Here is a 15,034-nt window from a genome sequence, read left to right as displayed (position 1 = left end):
ATTTCCAAAGAAAAATGATTATGTAAGAACTACTATAAGAGGGACTGGGGATTTAGCTCTGCAGCATAAGCGCCTGCCTTGCAAACGTGCAGTAGTGAGTTCAATGCCCAGTACCAAAAAAAAGAACTACTGTAAGAATTATTCTTATTACACAGGTAATTTGGAAAGATCCTACCTTGTAAAGGCACACTCAGTTACGATTAATCCACTGATGAATAGAGAGCCCCCACGACCTAATCAATTTCTGAAAGTCCCACTTCTGAGTATTTGAGACTATTGGGGATGTTTTGGATATGTACTGAAATACAAGTAGTCTACAAAGATGGTTCCTTTTGTCTTTCCTAAAGAACATGGACATAAATTTTATCACAATCTACTTCTTAATTCTCTAACAATTTCGAATGTTGTACAAACTTAAAATGAAGCACTAGATACTATAAAACATGGCTATTTTCATATCCTTCTCATTAGAAAATAACTCTTTAATTCTGATAAACTGAAAATAATTCCTGATCTCTTTGAACTGGCCTAATAGTATCAGCTAATCTTTGGTCCTGCTACAAACCAGCCTGGAATTCAGAGTGAGACCTTAGACTTATGATGAACTGAACTATTTCACAAAACATCAATACTAAACTAGGCTATTCTGTCAGTGTGATGTATCAAGATCAGAAAAAAAAATTATAATCATTTTTTAATCAAAGCCAAAGCACAATCATTATCCAAGCCCAAAACACTTCAAACATCTGTTTCTTTCAACTAAAATGATCACTGTATCTTAACAAATTATAGTTTTTGGTCTTTTTGTAATCTGCTCTTTCTACATTTAAGATTTAAGGTATCTAAGCAAAGAATGTCCCTGCTTCATACCACCTCTCCTGAACAAACTTACAAACAGTATTTTTCATATGTAACCCAAAATTATCAAATGCCCAAATCCTGTAAGTTAAAAAAAAAAAAAAAAACCTCCAAGATTCATAGGAATTCTTGCTCACAGGTTTTTGTTCACTGCAAAGAGTAATAAGCCCAAACCATTGGGCTTAACTGAGTGTGAGTTATTCTGCTCTTTGCCTGCAGGGAATAAACTCCCCAGTGTCCTAATTGTCGAATTTAAACTAATAGTCCGTTACTGTTTCTGCATCTAAAGACAGTGACAACAACACTACAGAACATTGGGTCCCAGTCAAAATGGTGTAGCCCAGGAATTAAAAATTAATCAAGTGATTAATTTTTAGAGAATACATATATGACTCAGGGCAGCTGTAACACAATGAATAAGACAAAGTTGACTCCAAAGCCCAATAGTTGCACACCCCAGTTAAAGTCTGTATTAAAACACTTCACAATGACCACAGATAACAAGTCAAAACATTAAGTTCCATGTCAGTGTACAACATGACTAGGCTCAGTGCTCACTATAAAGCAAATGAAACAGTAAGAGCAAAACACAGTGTTTTCCCCAGCCACATGTAACACTCTCTTAATCAATGCAACTTCTTGGATTTTAAAGAGAAAAGGCTTTTCCAAAAGTATCCCAAACCATCACATTTTTTCAAGTTCAAAGACTTGTCGTCTGCTTTGGCCACAAACTTTTAGTTCACTCTTCCTTAAAAGGAAAGGCCAGCTCGGTGTGGTGGCATATCTAAGGACTCAGGAAGCTGAGGCATGTGAATGGCTGCTGAGTTCAAGCCGGCCTACAATACACAGTGAGTTCAAGGGAATATAGTGAGATCGAGTTGAAAAAGCCTAAAATTATATAAACAAATGGAAAGGCTTTGGTTAACCTCTAACACTCCCATATCAGATTAGGACTGCTCTTTCTGGTTTCTCTTACAATTCTTGTATTAACAATTATGTAGTCTTTATTTCTTTCATCTCCCCTCACCACAAGCTTTCTATAAGTTGCTCTGACAGAACAGGTTAAGCATCATTCCTGTAAGTCTTTTCTAGAAGATAGGCCATATAAATACCCTGAATAGCCAAAGTATTATTGAAAAAAAAGATCAAGGCTGCAGGAATCATAGTTCATAACTTCATGTGGATCACCACTGAGTTCTAGGCCAGACTGGGCTACACTGTGAAACTATCACACAAAAAAGTAAGTAAGTAAGTAAATAAATAAATTTTTAAAAACCACAAGGGAAAAGGGCCTATCGCACTTTGAAGCATGGGAGTGGTATAGATAATAATTTTTTTGAAAATAAGTAGCACACCAAAAGCACAGGCAAGAAAAGCAAAAATAGTCAGATTATGTAAAACAAAAACTTCTCACAACTAAGCAAAAAGAATAAAAAGATAACCTGAATGGGAGAAAATGTTGGTAAGCCGGTATGTTAGGAGGGGTTAATATCTAAACTATAAGGTAATCAACACCAGAAAACTCTATTTTAAAATGGACAAAGTATCTGAATGGTATTTCTCAAAAGAAGACCAACAGTCAAAGTTATATGAAAAAATGCTCAACATGGTTAATTACCAGAAAAATGTAAATTAAATATAATAGCACAGTAAGATATCATTTTGAATCTTAGAATGCAAATAGAGAAGTGCGCACATACAGCTCAACGATAAGAGTGTGCCTAGTACCTCTGAAGCCCTGGGTTCAATCTCCAGTAAAGTCATGGAAGGAAGGAAGTGGGGAGGGGAAGGAAGTGGAAGGGTACAGGGAAGAGGAAGAAAGGAGAAAGGAGAGAGAAGAGAGGGTGAGCAGAAGCACAAGCGAGCTAAAAGATAACAAGTATCAGTAAAGATGTAGAGAAGGGAATCAGACACCATTGATGGGAATGTGATTTATATAGTACAGTCACTATGGAAAATAGTGTGGAGGTACCTTTTTTAAAAGTTAACAACAGAACTACCATATGATTCAACAATTCCACTACTGGGTATATATCCAAAGGAAATTAAATCAATTAAGAAGTATCTGGGGGCTGTGGATGTAGTTCAGTGATAGAACACTTGCCTAGTATGTGTAAGAACCTAGAATAGGAAAATCCTGTCATCTGTGACAACATGTATGATTTTGGAAGACACTATGTTAAGTAAACTAAAGGACAAATTTGCACAGAATCTTCAGAAGACAAACTCAAAAGAGGGAGTGAAATAGTGATTAAGGGGAAATGGGTTGGAGGACTGGAGTATTTTCAACAAGAAGTACAAAAATTTGGGTTAGATCTTAAGAGTAAGTTCAAGAGATTTACTGTACAACTTGATGACTGCAGATCAAAATGGATTTAAAAAGTTAACATTTATTTTTCACCTCTTTTAAGCTATCACAGATTTCACATTTACACAAATTCCAAGCCAAAACTGTAACATTAAATTTTACTAAATTTGAGATAAAACAAGATGGAAAGTCTTTTCATTTATGTAAAAAAATTCACTCTCAGATAAAACTAATATAAAACAATATAATCTGACTTTAATTTTATATTTTTATTTATGAAAACAATAGAAATCTTAATTAAACATGTTCCCAAGTGGAGCATGGGGCTTACCATTTTTGCTGACATCCAGTTCCCTGAGATTAATAAGATTTGCAATGGATGCTGGTAATGCTGTTAAATCATTGTCTGGCAAACTCAATTTGTGTAGAGACTGACAGTTAAAAAGTTGCTATTGACAAAAGAGAAAAAGGATTTTGATTATTTTTTTAGCTTTCCTAAATATTTCATGTCATATTTTAAAAATTGAGTTATAGCTACACACTGATACCAGGAAAGATATCTTGATCATGCTACCCTAGACCAGAATACATCTGAATCATTTCAAATGATTTACATCCTCATACTTCTGCCTGAGCAAAATGCACTTAGTAAGAATATGATTGCAGTACTTGTTGAGGTAGTAAAAAAATAAGTAGGTAAGTAAGTGGGCACACTGGCATATGCCTATAATCTCCATTCTCTGGGAAGCTGGGCTAGCAGGATTACAAACTTGAGCCCACTGTGGTCAATTTAGCAACCACTGTCTCAAACATAAAAAAAGTAAAAAGGACTAGATATAGTTTAGAGTGAAGCCTCTGGGTTCAATCTCCAGTAATACAAAAAGAAAAAGTGGTCATTAAATATGATAAAACTCTGAAGTTTACCTTTCTTGTAACCTTGTTCCAAAATGAAAGCCATATTTAAGAAGAATATTTTTCCAAAAATGTCCGATTGATAGGTACTAGATAGATAAATACCCAAGTTATCTGCACTATTATAGCAAGTCTCTAACTTTTCAACAGAATCTCAGACTGAGACCCTACTGGTTGTAAACATGGAAAGGTGATGACTTGGTCTTCCACCTTCTCTATTAGAACTGGCTATGGGAGATAAATTATGTGCTCAAGAACAACAAATAACAAAGAACAGTAAATTATAAAGCATCCTACCACAAACTATGTAAAACGTGTAAATGATAACCTTTAATATTTACCTACAGCCATTATAGGTTTATATAAAAAATTATCCAGGACAACTGTAGCTTTCCAAAGGAATTTATTAGTGGTCATCAGAAAATATAACCTTTTGCACACTGTCATTCAGCATGTTTACACACATAAAAACCTAAAATATTTCATGAAACATATTATGGTTAGCATTGCCAGACTGAACACAGGATGTCCAATTAAATACGAGCTTCAGCTAAATGAGTAATTTTAGTTCAAGTGTACAGTATATATTGCTTGAGACATACTATATTAGAAATATTTCTTATTCATGTGAAATTTACCAATGTGCCCAAAAGTTTTATTTACAGTACTCATAGTCCAAATTACAGTTGATTTTTCAAAGTGCTCTCTACACAAGCTAAACTATTTTATGAGTTATCAATAGGTCTTTGCTCAGCTTCAAAGTTTGCTGTTTAAGTGACTAAGGGTCCTAACTCTTAGAAAGTGAGTGCAGTTTTTACATGAAACCTAGGAAATGGTGTACAAAATGAGAGGAAAAGAAAAAACACACTGAAAAAATTTTAGTAAAGAAACAAGGTGACAATTAGTATTTTATGGTAATAAACATTCTCCTACCAGTAGTTAGTAGACATCAGATATTTAAGTCTTTCAAAACCATTTAAATAAATAATATAATTGGGGAAACAAAACACGGCCTTTAAAAAGTTAACAATAAAATAATGACACAGTATCTAAAATGACAACTCTCCCCAATTACAACAATATACATCAATGACTTACAAACATTAGGGAAAGACAGCATTTCAGTTCTTGTCTAGTTAAATTGAATGGCTCCAGAAATTGTGTAGCTGCAGTATCTTAGTTATAATAATGTTTGGAATAAATACAAAATTTTAAGCTACTTGTATAAATAAGCAATTAATTTACAATTTTAAATGTTAATTTTTGTTTTGTTTTACAGGGGATTGAACCTTTCCATCCTATTTCATTTCTTATCTTGAGATGGGGTCTCACTAAATTGCCCAAGCTGGGCTCAAATTTGCAATCTTTTGGCCTCAGCCTCCAAGAGTTCTAGGATTGCCATTATCACACATAGCTTTAAAATCTATTTTTAAAATTTTGAATTAACAGTTGGGCATGGTGACTCACACATGTAATCCCAGCACTAGGGAGGCTGAGGAAATGAGATAGCAGAGTAGGGCACTGCTATGGTTTGTGTCTAGATGTCCCCCTAAGTCTCAAGCAGTCATAGTTGGGCTTTTTCAGAAGTAGCTAAATTTAGAGTGTGTGACTGACTAAAGCACAATGCTAGGATTAAGTGTGGGTAATTACTAAATCAGCCCATTGATTGGTTTGGCACCACCCTCATCCCAGTAACCTGGATGTAATACAAGGTACAGAAATAAGCTTATCTTCCCCCTTATTACTGTGTTATCTTCTGTCTAGCAGGAATTGTTTCTCCTCTCCAATTCCTGCCATGCCACCCTGTCTTGCAGTCAGCTATTATGGACTAAAACCCCTATAAACTGTAAGCTAAACTTTTCCTCCGTTAGCTTGTGGGTATTGGGTATTTTGTCTCAGCAACAGAAGAGTAACTAAGACAGGTGTGGCAAAGTTGCCTGGAGAAGTAGGCTTATTTGTTAATTACAAGATCCTAGACACATGCACAGAAAAGTTCCCAAGCCTTTCAAGTGGTCTTCTTCTGAAAACTCAAGCAGGTTTTCAACAGGACAGCCAAGACCTTACTGTGAGATATGGGATAACAGCATCATTTCTGAACACCCATATGAAGTTCATGCAGGTTTCCTTAAGATTTGAACAGTTTAAAAGGACACAGATTTCCAGATCTTGCTAAATGGCTTTCCTAATGGCAGCCCACCCTGCTTTCTCCAGGGGGTCCTTTTATTGCTTTTTCTCCCTTTATTTAGCCCAAGCTTATTCTGCAGTGCCACTTTCTTCCTCATTCTTCACTTTTCTTTTTTGTTGTGCTTTTTTTTTGGTACCGGAGATCAAACTCACAACCTCGGCTTGTCAGGCATGCACTTATACCACTGAGGCAAATGCTCGGCCCCACTTTTACTTTCTTGAATAAACTTTTCTGGCTCACTTTAACCAGTTTTTTCTTGAAGACAAGAAGAACCTGGAATCTAACTCTGGCAGGAAAGCCAAGTAACCCAGAATCAGGTAACGTTTAGCTGGTGAGCCACTTTTAGAAGCAGGCCACCCTAACAGAAGGAGGATCACCTTGAGTTCAAGTCTAGTCTGGGCTACATAGCGAGTTCAAGGATAGCCTGAACTATATACAGTGAGATGGTGTCCCAAAAGACTAAAAAACAAAACAAACAAAAAGATGTCTGAATTAGAATTCAAAAATAACAATTATCTGAATTGGCCTATATAAAGGTAAAATTAAACTAAAAATTGGAAGCAATACACATCCATACATTAGCAGTACTAGAACACCATCAGAAATAACACATTGCTCCAGGCATGGTGGCATATCCCTGTAATTTAGCACTTGGGAGACTGAGGCAGGAGGACTGCTGAGAGCTAAAGACCAATTTGGGGCTACAAATGAGTTCAAGGCCAGCCTGAACTGCAGGGCAAAACCCTGTCTCAAAAAAAAAAGAAACAAAGAGGAAAAAAAAGACAGTATTGACATACCTTTGGAAGTTCTTCAATCTGATTAGCATCTAAATAAAGTTCCTCCAAAGTTTTTTCAAAAGTAAAAATCTCTTTAGGAACCTGTTCCAAACTGCAATGAGAATAATCCAAAGTAGTAACAGTCTCTTCTTCCCCTCGTAGACAGCGACAAGGTACCAACCGCACAAACAAACTTCGTTTTGTAGTCATTTTTAAATACTGAAATATTCAAAAAAATTTAATTAAAACATATATATTGATTTTTCAAAACTCTTCCAATTTATTTATCCCAATTCACATTCCAACGATAAACATCTCTCCTCTATTACACACACCCAATGGAATCCATGTAACATCCCTTTAGCATCTACATTTTTTTATCTCATGGATTTCATAGTAAACTCATAGTACTTTTGTACTTTATAAAACAATCTGTGAGATAACTATTTATATGCTTCTACAGAAACTTGTTTTGTTTTGAGACAGGGTCTTGCTATATAGTTCAGGCTGCTTCACCTGCTTAGTGCTCGGATCACAGATGTGCACCACACCAAGCTTAGCCTGTCTCATATGTCTGCCTCTTAGTTTTCAAAAATACTCTAATACAACAAAGATTTTTCTTTAATTTTTGGCTCTAGAGTTCCTCAAATCTATTAAAATACCAAACGGTTTTTACTACAAAGTTTTTTGGAATTTTCAAAACAAAATGTGTGTGTAATGAGGCAGTCTATAATCCTAGCACCCTGGGAGACTAATGCTCTAAGTTACAAGCCCAGCCCAGGCAATTTAGTGCCTATTACAGCCTATATCTAGATGTCCTCACAAAGCCTTGTGTACTCATTGGTGGGGCTTTTCAAAACTGGCTGGATCAAGGGTGCATGAATACAGATTAAGGGATGCCTGATAATTGGATTAGTCTACTGATTAGACTGGCATAGTTTCTGTATGTGGTTGATCAGATTTACTGAAGGTGGAGCTGCATCCTGGTATGGGAGGTATAGACGGGTGGGCCTGCAACCTGGGTGGAATATAAAGGGAGACAGGAAAGCCAGGGTCAATGCTGCTTTACTGCCTGCCCTGCCATGAACTGAACTATTTGTTTCTCCTCTGCCACACCCTTCTGTCATGCAGCACTGCTTTGGAGCCAAGTGACAGTGGACCAAATCTCCTACAAACTGAGCTACAATAGATTGTTCTTCCTTTAACTTTAGGGTGTCGGATATTTTGCTCCAGCAATGAAAATTTAAGACACACAGCAACCAACCAAAACTCTGTTTTAAAATTTTAAAAAAGATCTCAGTAAGAAAATCTTGCATTTAATCCCTAGTACCACATGAAATAAACCAAGACCCCATTTAGGGCTGGGAGTGTAGTTCAGTAGTAGAGTACTTGCCTACTATGTGTGAGGCCTGTTTATGAATGAGGGAGAGGAAGTCTTCTTCTAAAATCTTTGTCAACAAATAAAACATCCAAGTAAGATTACTGAATAATTATTAACAATGTGCATTTACATAAAGGTATATCCTACCAACAAGAATAAATAATCTAATAAGCACAAAGAATTAACTGCTAAAGGGGAACTTAGCTTATTCTGTGGATTTATGAGATCATTTCTTAAATTCTACAAAAAAATAAAAAATTCTTTGTTCTACATATTCAGCTAAGAGTATATTTTAAAAATGATACAAAACAATTCTATTTGTTCCGTCATAAAAGGTGGCCCCTAGACACTTGTGGCTATTTAAACTTAATGTAAAAGCTAAACTAAATAAAAATCAAATGTAATTTCTTAGTTACATCACCTATATTTTTAAATGCTCAATAGCCACATATAGCAAGTGGTTACCCCAATTGACTAAACAGATACAAAACACTTCCATCAGTGCAGAAAGTTCTATTATGTGGTGCTGGTTCAGTGTCTCCAACTATGATTCTGGCACATCATATCTTAACTACTATATATTTACACCTGATTTTTAAAAACATTTCCCAGAAATGATTCTGAACTTGGGAATATAATGCCTAAAAATAAAAGACATACTGTTATTGCCAAATAAATGTAACTAAAAAGTTATATATTTAAGTTGTGATACAGAAAACAAGGAATAAAGCAACTTATAGGGTAAAATACTTGTTAAAATGAAAATAACCAACTAAGAAAATCTTAGATACCAATGGATCCACTGCTGAATTCTACAAAAACTTCAGGAAATACTAAACACCAATGCTCCTTAAATCCTTTAATGAGACAGAGAAGAGTACATTATGAATCATCCCTGGAAGACAGCATTATCCTCATTCCAAAACCAGACAAGGATATAATGAAAAATAAAAAAAAAAAAAAAAAGATGTAATAAACTGTCATGGTTTATGTTTGTGTTCCCCAGGCCTCATGAGTTTGCACTGTTCCTTCGTGATGGTTCATTATATAGTGCTTGGATTGACGGTGTCAGTGCTCCACCCACATAGGGGTGGAGCCAGGATATGATGTAATGGCAGGAAGAAGGTGTGTCTTTCTCTTTGCTGGTTCGAGTTTGCTGTGGGCAGCCGCCATGCCTGCCTGTCTTGGAGCCAACTGAGTGTGGACTGAAACCTCCAAAAACTGTAAGAAATAAACCTTTCCTTTCCCAACTTTGGGCTTCAGGTATTTTGTCTCAGCGATGAGCATAAAGTATCTAAGACAGAAATTTGGTACCGAGAGTGGGGTCGTTTGCTGTGACTATACCTGGCCATGTTTTTCAAGAGGTTTTGGAAATGGCTTATGGGTGGAGTTTGGAAAGGTTTGGACATGTCACCTAGATGCACAGAGCTGGAGCAGCTTAGGCTGTTCTGTAGAGGAAATTCTGGTCAGAGCTCAGGAGACCAAAAAGCTGACAGAAAGCCTGATGGTAAAGACCAGGCTTGGGAGGTTTCTGCTGGGAAGGACTGCATTGGTCATTGGACTCCACAAGATGTGTGTTACGGCTTGGCAGAAAGTTTGTCTGCATTTTGCTCCTGCCCAGAGACTTTGCCTGAGACTGAGACAAAGGGCAATGGACTGATTAATCTTGAAAAAGAAATTAAAAAGCAACCAAATATTGAGGCTGTGGCATGGCTATTGTTGGCGGCTTTTAGCCAGCTATATGTTTCAAATCAAGAGCAAAGAGTCTGGCAGGATAATTTACAATGCCGGTGAGTTTGGCCAGAAGGAAAATTCCAGGAAGGCTGTGGATTGTAAAGACAGAGTTGAGATTTTGATTCCTGAGGAGAAACAGAGAGATAAGAAAGATGGCCCTGGGGCATCCCAGGAAGCAGGTCCCCACCCTGTGCAGCCTCACAACAAAGGTGAAAATATTTACTCAGAGGGAAAAGCTGCCCCATGTGGGAGGCCAAGTGAGGTTCCAGAATGGCGGCAACACAGAGAAGCTTTTCATCACAATCAGGTAAACAGAGCCCTGCGATCCAGGCAACTGACCCCTACAGCCAAGAGAGAGAAAAGCCTGGCTACTGCTTCAGCTAGCAGCAAACCTTGGCGGCATCCACAAGGTGCTGATTTTAGGTGCAAGGAAAATGCACAAATTCTGAGGGTAAGACGGCTTCCACCTAGATTGCAAAGGACCTGGGAGGCCAAGCAGTGTGCCCCTGAGAGGGCAATTTGTGAAGATGTAAGGGTGAAGCCGAAGGTGCTGTGGAGACCCCAGAAGTTTGGAAAAGCCAGGAATGTGGATGATCCAAGGGAAGCTGCAAAAAGCGAGCAGAGAAGATTTAAGAGAAAAGCTGCGGGAGTTGAAATCTCTGGAAGTGTCCTGGGGGTGAAAGCACCCAAGGCTTTTGGAGCTTGCAACCAGATTGCTTCAGATGCTGAGCTTGGAACTCTAGGACTTAATGTTCATCCTGCTGGATGTTGGACTTGCTTTGATTCCAATGCTTTATATTCCCCTGTTTGTAACTTTTGGAATGGTAATGTTTATCTTGTGCCTTTGCATTTCAGAAATGTTTAACCTTGTTTCTTTTGTACAGGGGCTTACAGTTAAAGAGTTCGCCATAGATCTTGGAGGAGACTTGGGACTTAGACTTTTCAGCAATGTTGAAGCTGTTAGGACTCTGGCAACTCTTGGAGGTGGACTAAATGTCTTTTGTATAAAGGATGTACATGAGTCCTGGGGGCTAGGGGTGGAATGTCATGGTTTATGTTTGTGTCCCCCAGGCCTCATGAGTTTGCATTGTTCATTCGTGATGGTTCATTGTATAGTGCTTGGATTGATGGTGTCAGTGCTCCACCCACATAGGGGTGGAACCAGGATGTGATGTAATGGCAGGAAGAAGGTGTGTCTTTCTCTTTGCTGGTTCGAGTTTGCTGTGGGCAGCCGCCATGAACTGCAGCCCAGCCATGCCTGCCTGTCTTGGAGCCAACTGAGTGTGGACTGAAACCTCCAAAAACTATAAGAAATAAACCTTTCCTTTCCCAACTTTAGGCCTCAGGTATTTTGTCTCAGCGACGAGCATAAAGTAACTAAGACATAAACTTAGATGAAAAAAATCTTCAAAAAGATACTGACAAGTGGAATGTAACAAATCATCAAAAAGATGATACACTGTGACCAACTAAGCTTCATCCCAGGGATGCAAGGATGATTCACATACAAAAATCAATAAATGCAATAAATCATATGAAGAGAAACAAGAACAAAAATCACATGACCATCTCAACAACCACAGTAAAAGCCTTTCACAAAGTCAAACATCCTTTCATGATAAAAGTACAGACCTTGTATCAACCTGATAAAATTATGACAAACCTGACAACATCATGTTAATGGGCGAAAAAAATGAAAGTTTTCCCTTTAAAATCAAGAACAAGACAAGAATGATCACTGTAACCACTCTTGTTTAACACAGTTTTTAAAATTATTAGCAAAAGAAATGAGGCAAAAGACAGAAATAAAAAAGGTATGTATAAGGAAGAGAGTAAGTTATCATTATTGACAGATGACAAGATCCTCTACACAGAAGGTCCAAAATATTCCATCAGACTGTTAGAATTAAATATCAAAGTCAATAATGTAGCACAATACAAAATCAAAACATAAAAGTCAACAGTATTCTATACACCAAAAAATAACCTGAGAAAAAAATTACCTGAGAAAAAATACTATTTATAATAGCACTAAGAAACATTACTTAGGAATTAACCTAAGGAAGTGAAAGACCTCTACAAGAACTACAGTCCTCTAAAAAAGGAAATCAAAGAGGACATTGGAAAATAGAAAAATATCTCCTGTTCCTGAATGGGAAGAACCAATGTTGTCAAAATGAACATACTTTCAAAATTGATACACGGATTTAACACAATCCCAATCAATCCCTCCAGGATTCGACATAGACATGAGAGAAAATCCTAAAATTTATGTGGAACCAGTAGATACCTGGAATAGCAAATACACTTCTAGTTAAGCATGGTGGCACAGCCTGTAATCTCAGCACTCAGGAGGCTGAAGCAGGAGGATCACTTTGAGTTCAAGGCCAGCTTGGGCTACACAGTGAGTTCTATGCGAGGCTGAACTACATAGTGAGACCCTGTCACAAAAAACAAAAGCAATCCTGGGTAGCATAAACAAGATCGGAGTTGTTATAATCCTGAACTTCAAGTTATATTATACAAAGTTACAGTGAAAAAAACCAGCACTGAGCAAAAACAGACATGAGGATTAATGGAACGATTAGAATAGAGGATGCAAATTCAATTATTTGATCTGTGACAAAGAGGCCAAAAACATACATTAGAGGAAAGATAATAGGTAAAATTCTTAAAGTCATAAGCATAGGCAAAGACTTTCTGAACACAACCACAGTTGCATAGGAAATAGTAGAGAACTGACATATGGGATCATATTAAATTAAAAAGCTTCTGCACAACAAAAGAACAAGCAACAGAGTGAAAAGACAACCTACAGAATACAAAAAAGATTATACCAGCTATTCCTCTATCTAAGGCACATAAAGAATTCAAAAAACATACCTCCTTCCAATAAAAGGCCCAATTAAAAAATGGGAAAGTAAAATGAATAGACACTTCACAGAAGAAAAAGTCAACAAATGCCAATAAATACATGAAATGTTCTACATCATTGGCCATAAGAGAAATGTAAATTCACTTGTGAGATTCCATTGTACCCCAGAAAAAATGACCATCACCAAGAAATCAAATAATAACAAATGCTGGCAAGGCTGCAGGGGAAAAAAGGAACCCTTCCTTCTATACTGTTGGTGGTAATGTAAACTAGTAAAAACACTACAGAAATCAGCATGGAAATTTCTCAAAAAACCTAAAACTAGAAATTCCATTTAACCTAGCTATTTCCCACTTCTATGAATCTTCCCAAAAGAATTAAAGACAATATATTATACTGATACATGTAACACTCATGTTTAGAACAGCTAAAGATGGTATTTACACACAGTAGAGTACAACTCTGCCAAAAAAAGATAAATGAGTCATCTGTAGGAAAATGAACGCACCTTGAGAATGTGATCTTAAATGAAATAAATCAGACACACAGGTTTAAATATCACATGGTTTTTCACATAGGAGAAACCCAAATTATAGATGAAAAGCAAAATAAAAGCAGGACGTGGCGTTGCACAATTATAACTCCAGAACTCAGAAAGCTGAGGCAAGAGGATCGTTGCAAGTTCGACACCAACCTAGGGTTCAAAGTGAGCCCAAGGCTAGCCTGAACGCATATGAGACCCTGTCTCAAAAAACAAAACAAAACAAAAAAAAAAATAAAGATGTGTTATGTTCAAGTACTAACGCCACAGAATGAATGTAAACATTATGTACTACAAATATGTAGTAATAAAAAAAAGCAGAAAACTTTCTAACAAAGGAAATTAAGGCTACTTACCACTGGGTTGAATTTATCTCCCTGATGCTTCTTAATTGGGTCAACATGCTATAGAAAGCAAAAGAGAACTAAAATTAATAAAAAATGGATTTTTATAATCTAAGGAAATCTTTAATTCTTATTTTACGTCAAATGCTAAAATGAAATTCTTAAAAATTGAGCACCACAAACTAAAAAATAAGTCACCCATAAACAGTCAAACCATAATGCTCACTTCTTAAAAATATACAGGAACACAGACTCACATGTATTTGTAATATCTACCTAAATGCACTGTCTTCTTTAATATACCTGTAAACTATTGAGAGCTTTTACCAAGAAACAAATATTTTTCATTTTACTGAAAAATAATACAATTTTTCCAAGGGAAAAACTCTAACCATCAATTACATGTAAATTTAGTAGCTTCTAATCAGTCTTTGGGACAAGCACTGTTAAATACTTATTAGGTTTATTTCCAATTTTAAGAACTTCTACATGGTGTAATAACACAAGCCTCGTTAAATGCCTAGTTTGGAGCTTTCTAGGCCAGGACGGGGAGACAAGGGAGAGGCAATGCAGGTCTGCTTAGGAGACAGAAAGCAGCAGGGCTGGGAAGACATTTACTTTCTTGATAAATAGGATCAAATGGGTTGGGCATGGTAGTTCAACACCTCTAATCCCAGTGCTTGGGGGGCTGAGGAAAGAGTATCACTGAGAGTTTGAGGTCAGCCTGGGCTGAGTTCAAGGCCAACCTGGATTGCAAAGTGAACTCTGCCTCAAAAAGACAAGATGATAGTAATAATAGCAATAATAATAATTAAACAAACAAATGGGTCTGAAACTAAAAATCTTCCATTTTTCTAGCCTCGAATCTACAAACAATGCCTACTAAACAACCATCCTATAACCGTAAGTCAACAAGAATGAAGAGTAAGTCTGCCAATAAATACGGCTGACAGAATTAAACAACCAAGTGAGCAAGCAGTCTCCCAACACTGCTGAGTAGCTAACCTAATCCTAATCCTTTCCTATTTTTCAACTTCTTGGTGCTGCAAGTATAAACCACTATTAAGACTCTGTATCTGCAGCCAATGCATTTGAAAGTGAGACAGCCTAACATGTGAAC

At 36.8% G+C, this 15,034-nt stretch overlaps 1 protein-coding gene across 10 annotated transcripts in view; it reads right to left on the bottom strand.

The window, feature by feature from the left end:
* Window positions 1-15,034, bottom strand: part of Erbin (erbb2 interacting protein) — a 115,717-nt gene that overhangs the window by 64,031 nt on the left and 36,652 nt on the right. For 9 of the 10 annotated variants that reach the window (XM_063258261.1, XM_063258265.1, XM_063258264.1 and 6 more), the window contains exons 2-4: window positions 13,927-13,974; window positions 7,061-7,258; window positions 3,498-3,615 (exon numbers count right to left, since the gene is read on the bottom strand). In XM_063258261.1, coding sequence (XP_063114331.1) covers window positions 3,498-3,615; window positions 7,061-7,249 — 307 coding nt within the window. In that variant the 5' untranslated portion in view covers window positions 7,250-7,258; window positions 13,927-13,974. The remainder of the gene's footprint in view (window positions 1-3,497; window positions 3,616-7,060; window positions 7,259-13,926; window positions 13,975-15,034) is intronic. The other variant, XM_063258263.1, reaches the window with a different exon arrangement.

This window comes from Cavia porcellus, unplaced genomic scaffold (assembly GCF_034190915.1).
Source record: "Cavia porcellus strain 051 isolate PalLab524CR breed Dunkin Hartley unplaced genomic scaffold, mCavPor4.1 scaffold_11, whole genome shotgun sequence".
In the NCBI taxonomy this organism is placed as follows: domain Eukaryota; kingdom Metazoa; phylum Chordata; class Mammalia; order Rodentia; family Caviidae; genus Cavia; species Cavia porcellus.
Note: the sequence above shows the minus strand (reverse complement) of the source record. Positions and strands in the feature narration are given on the sequence as shown.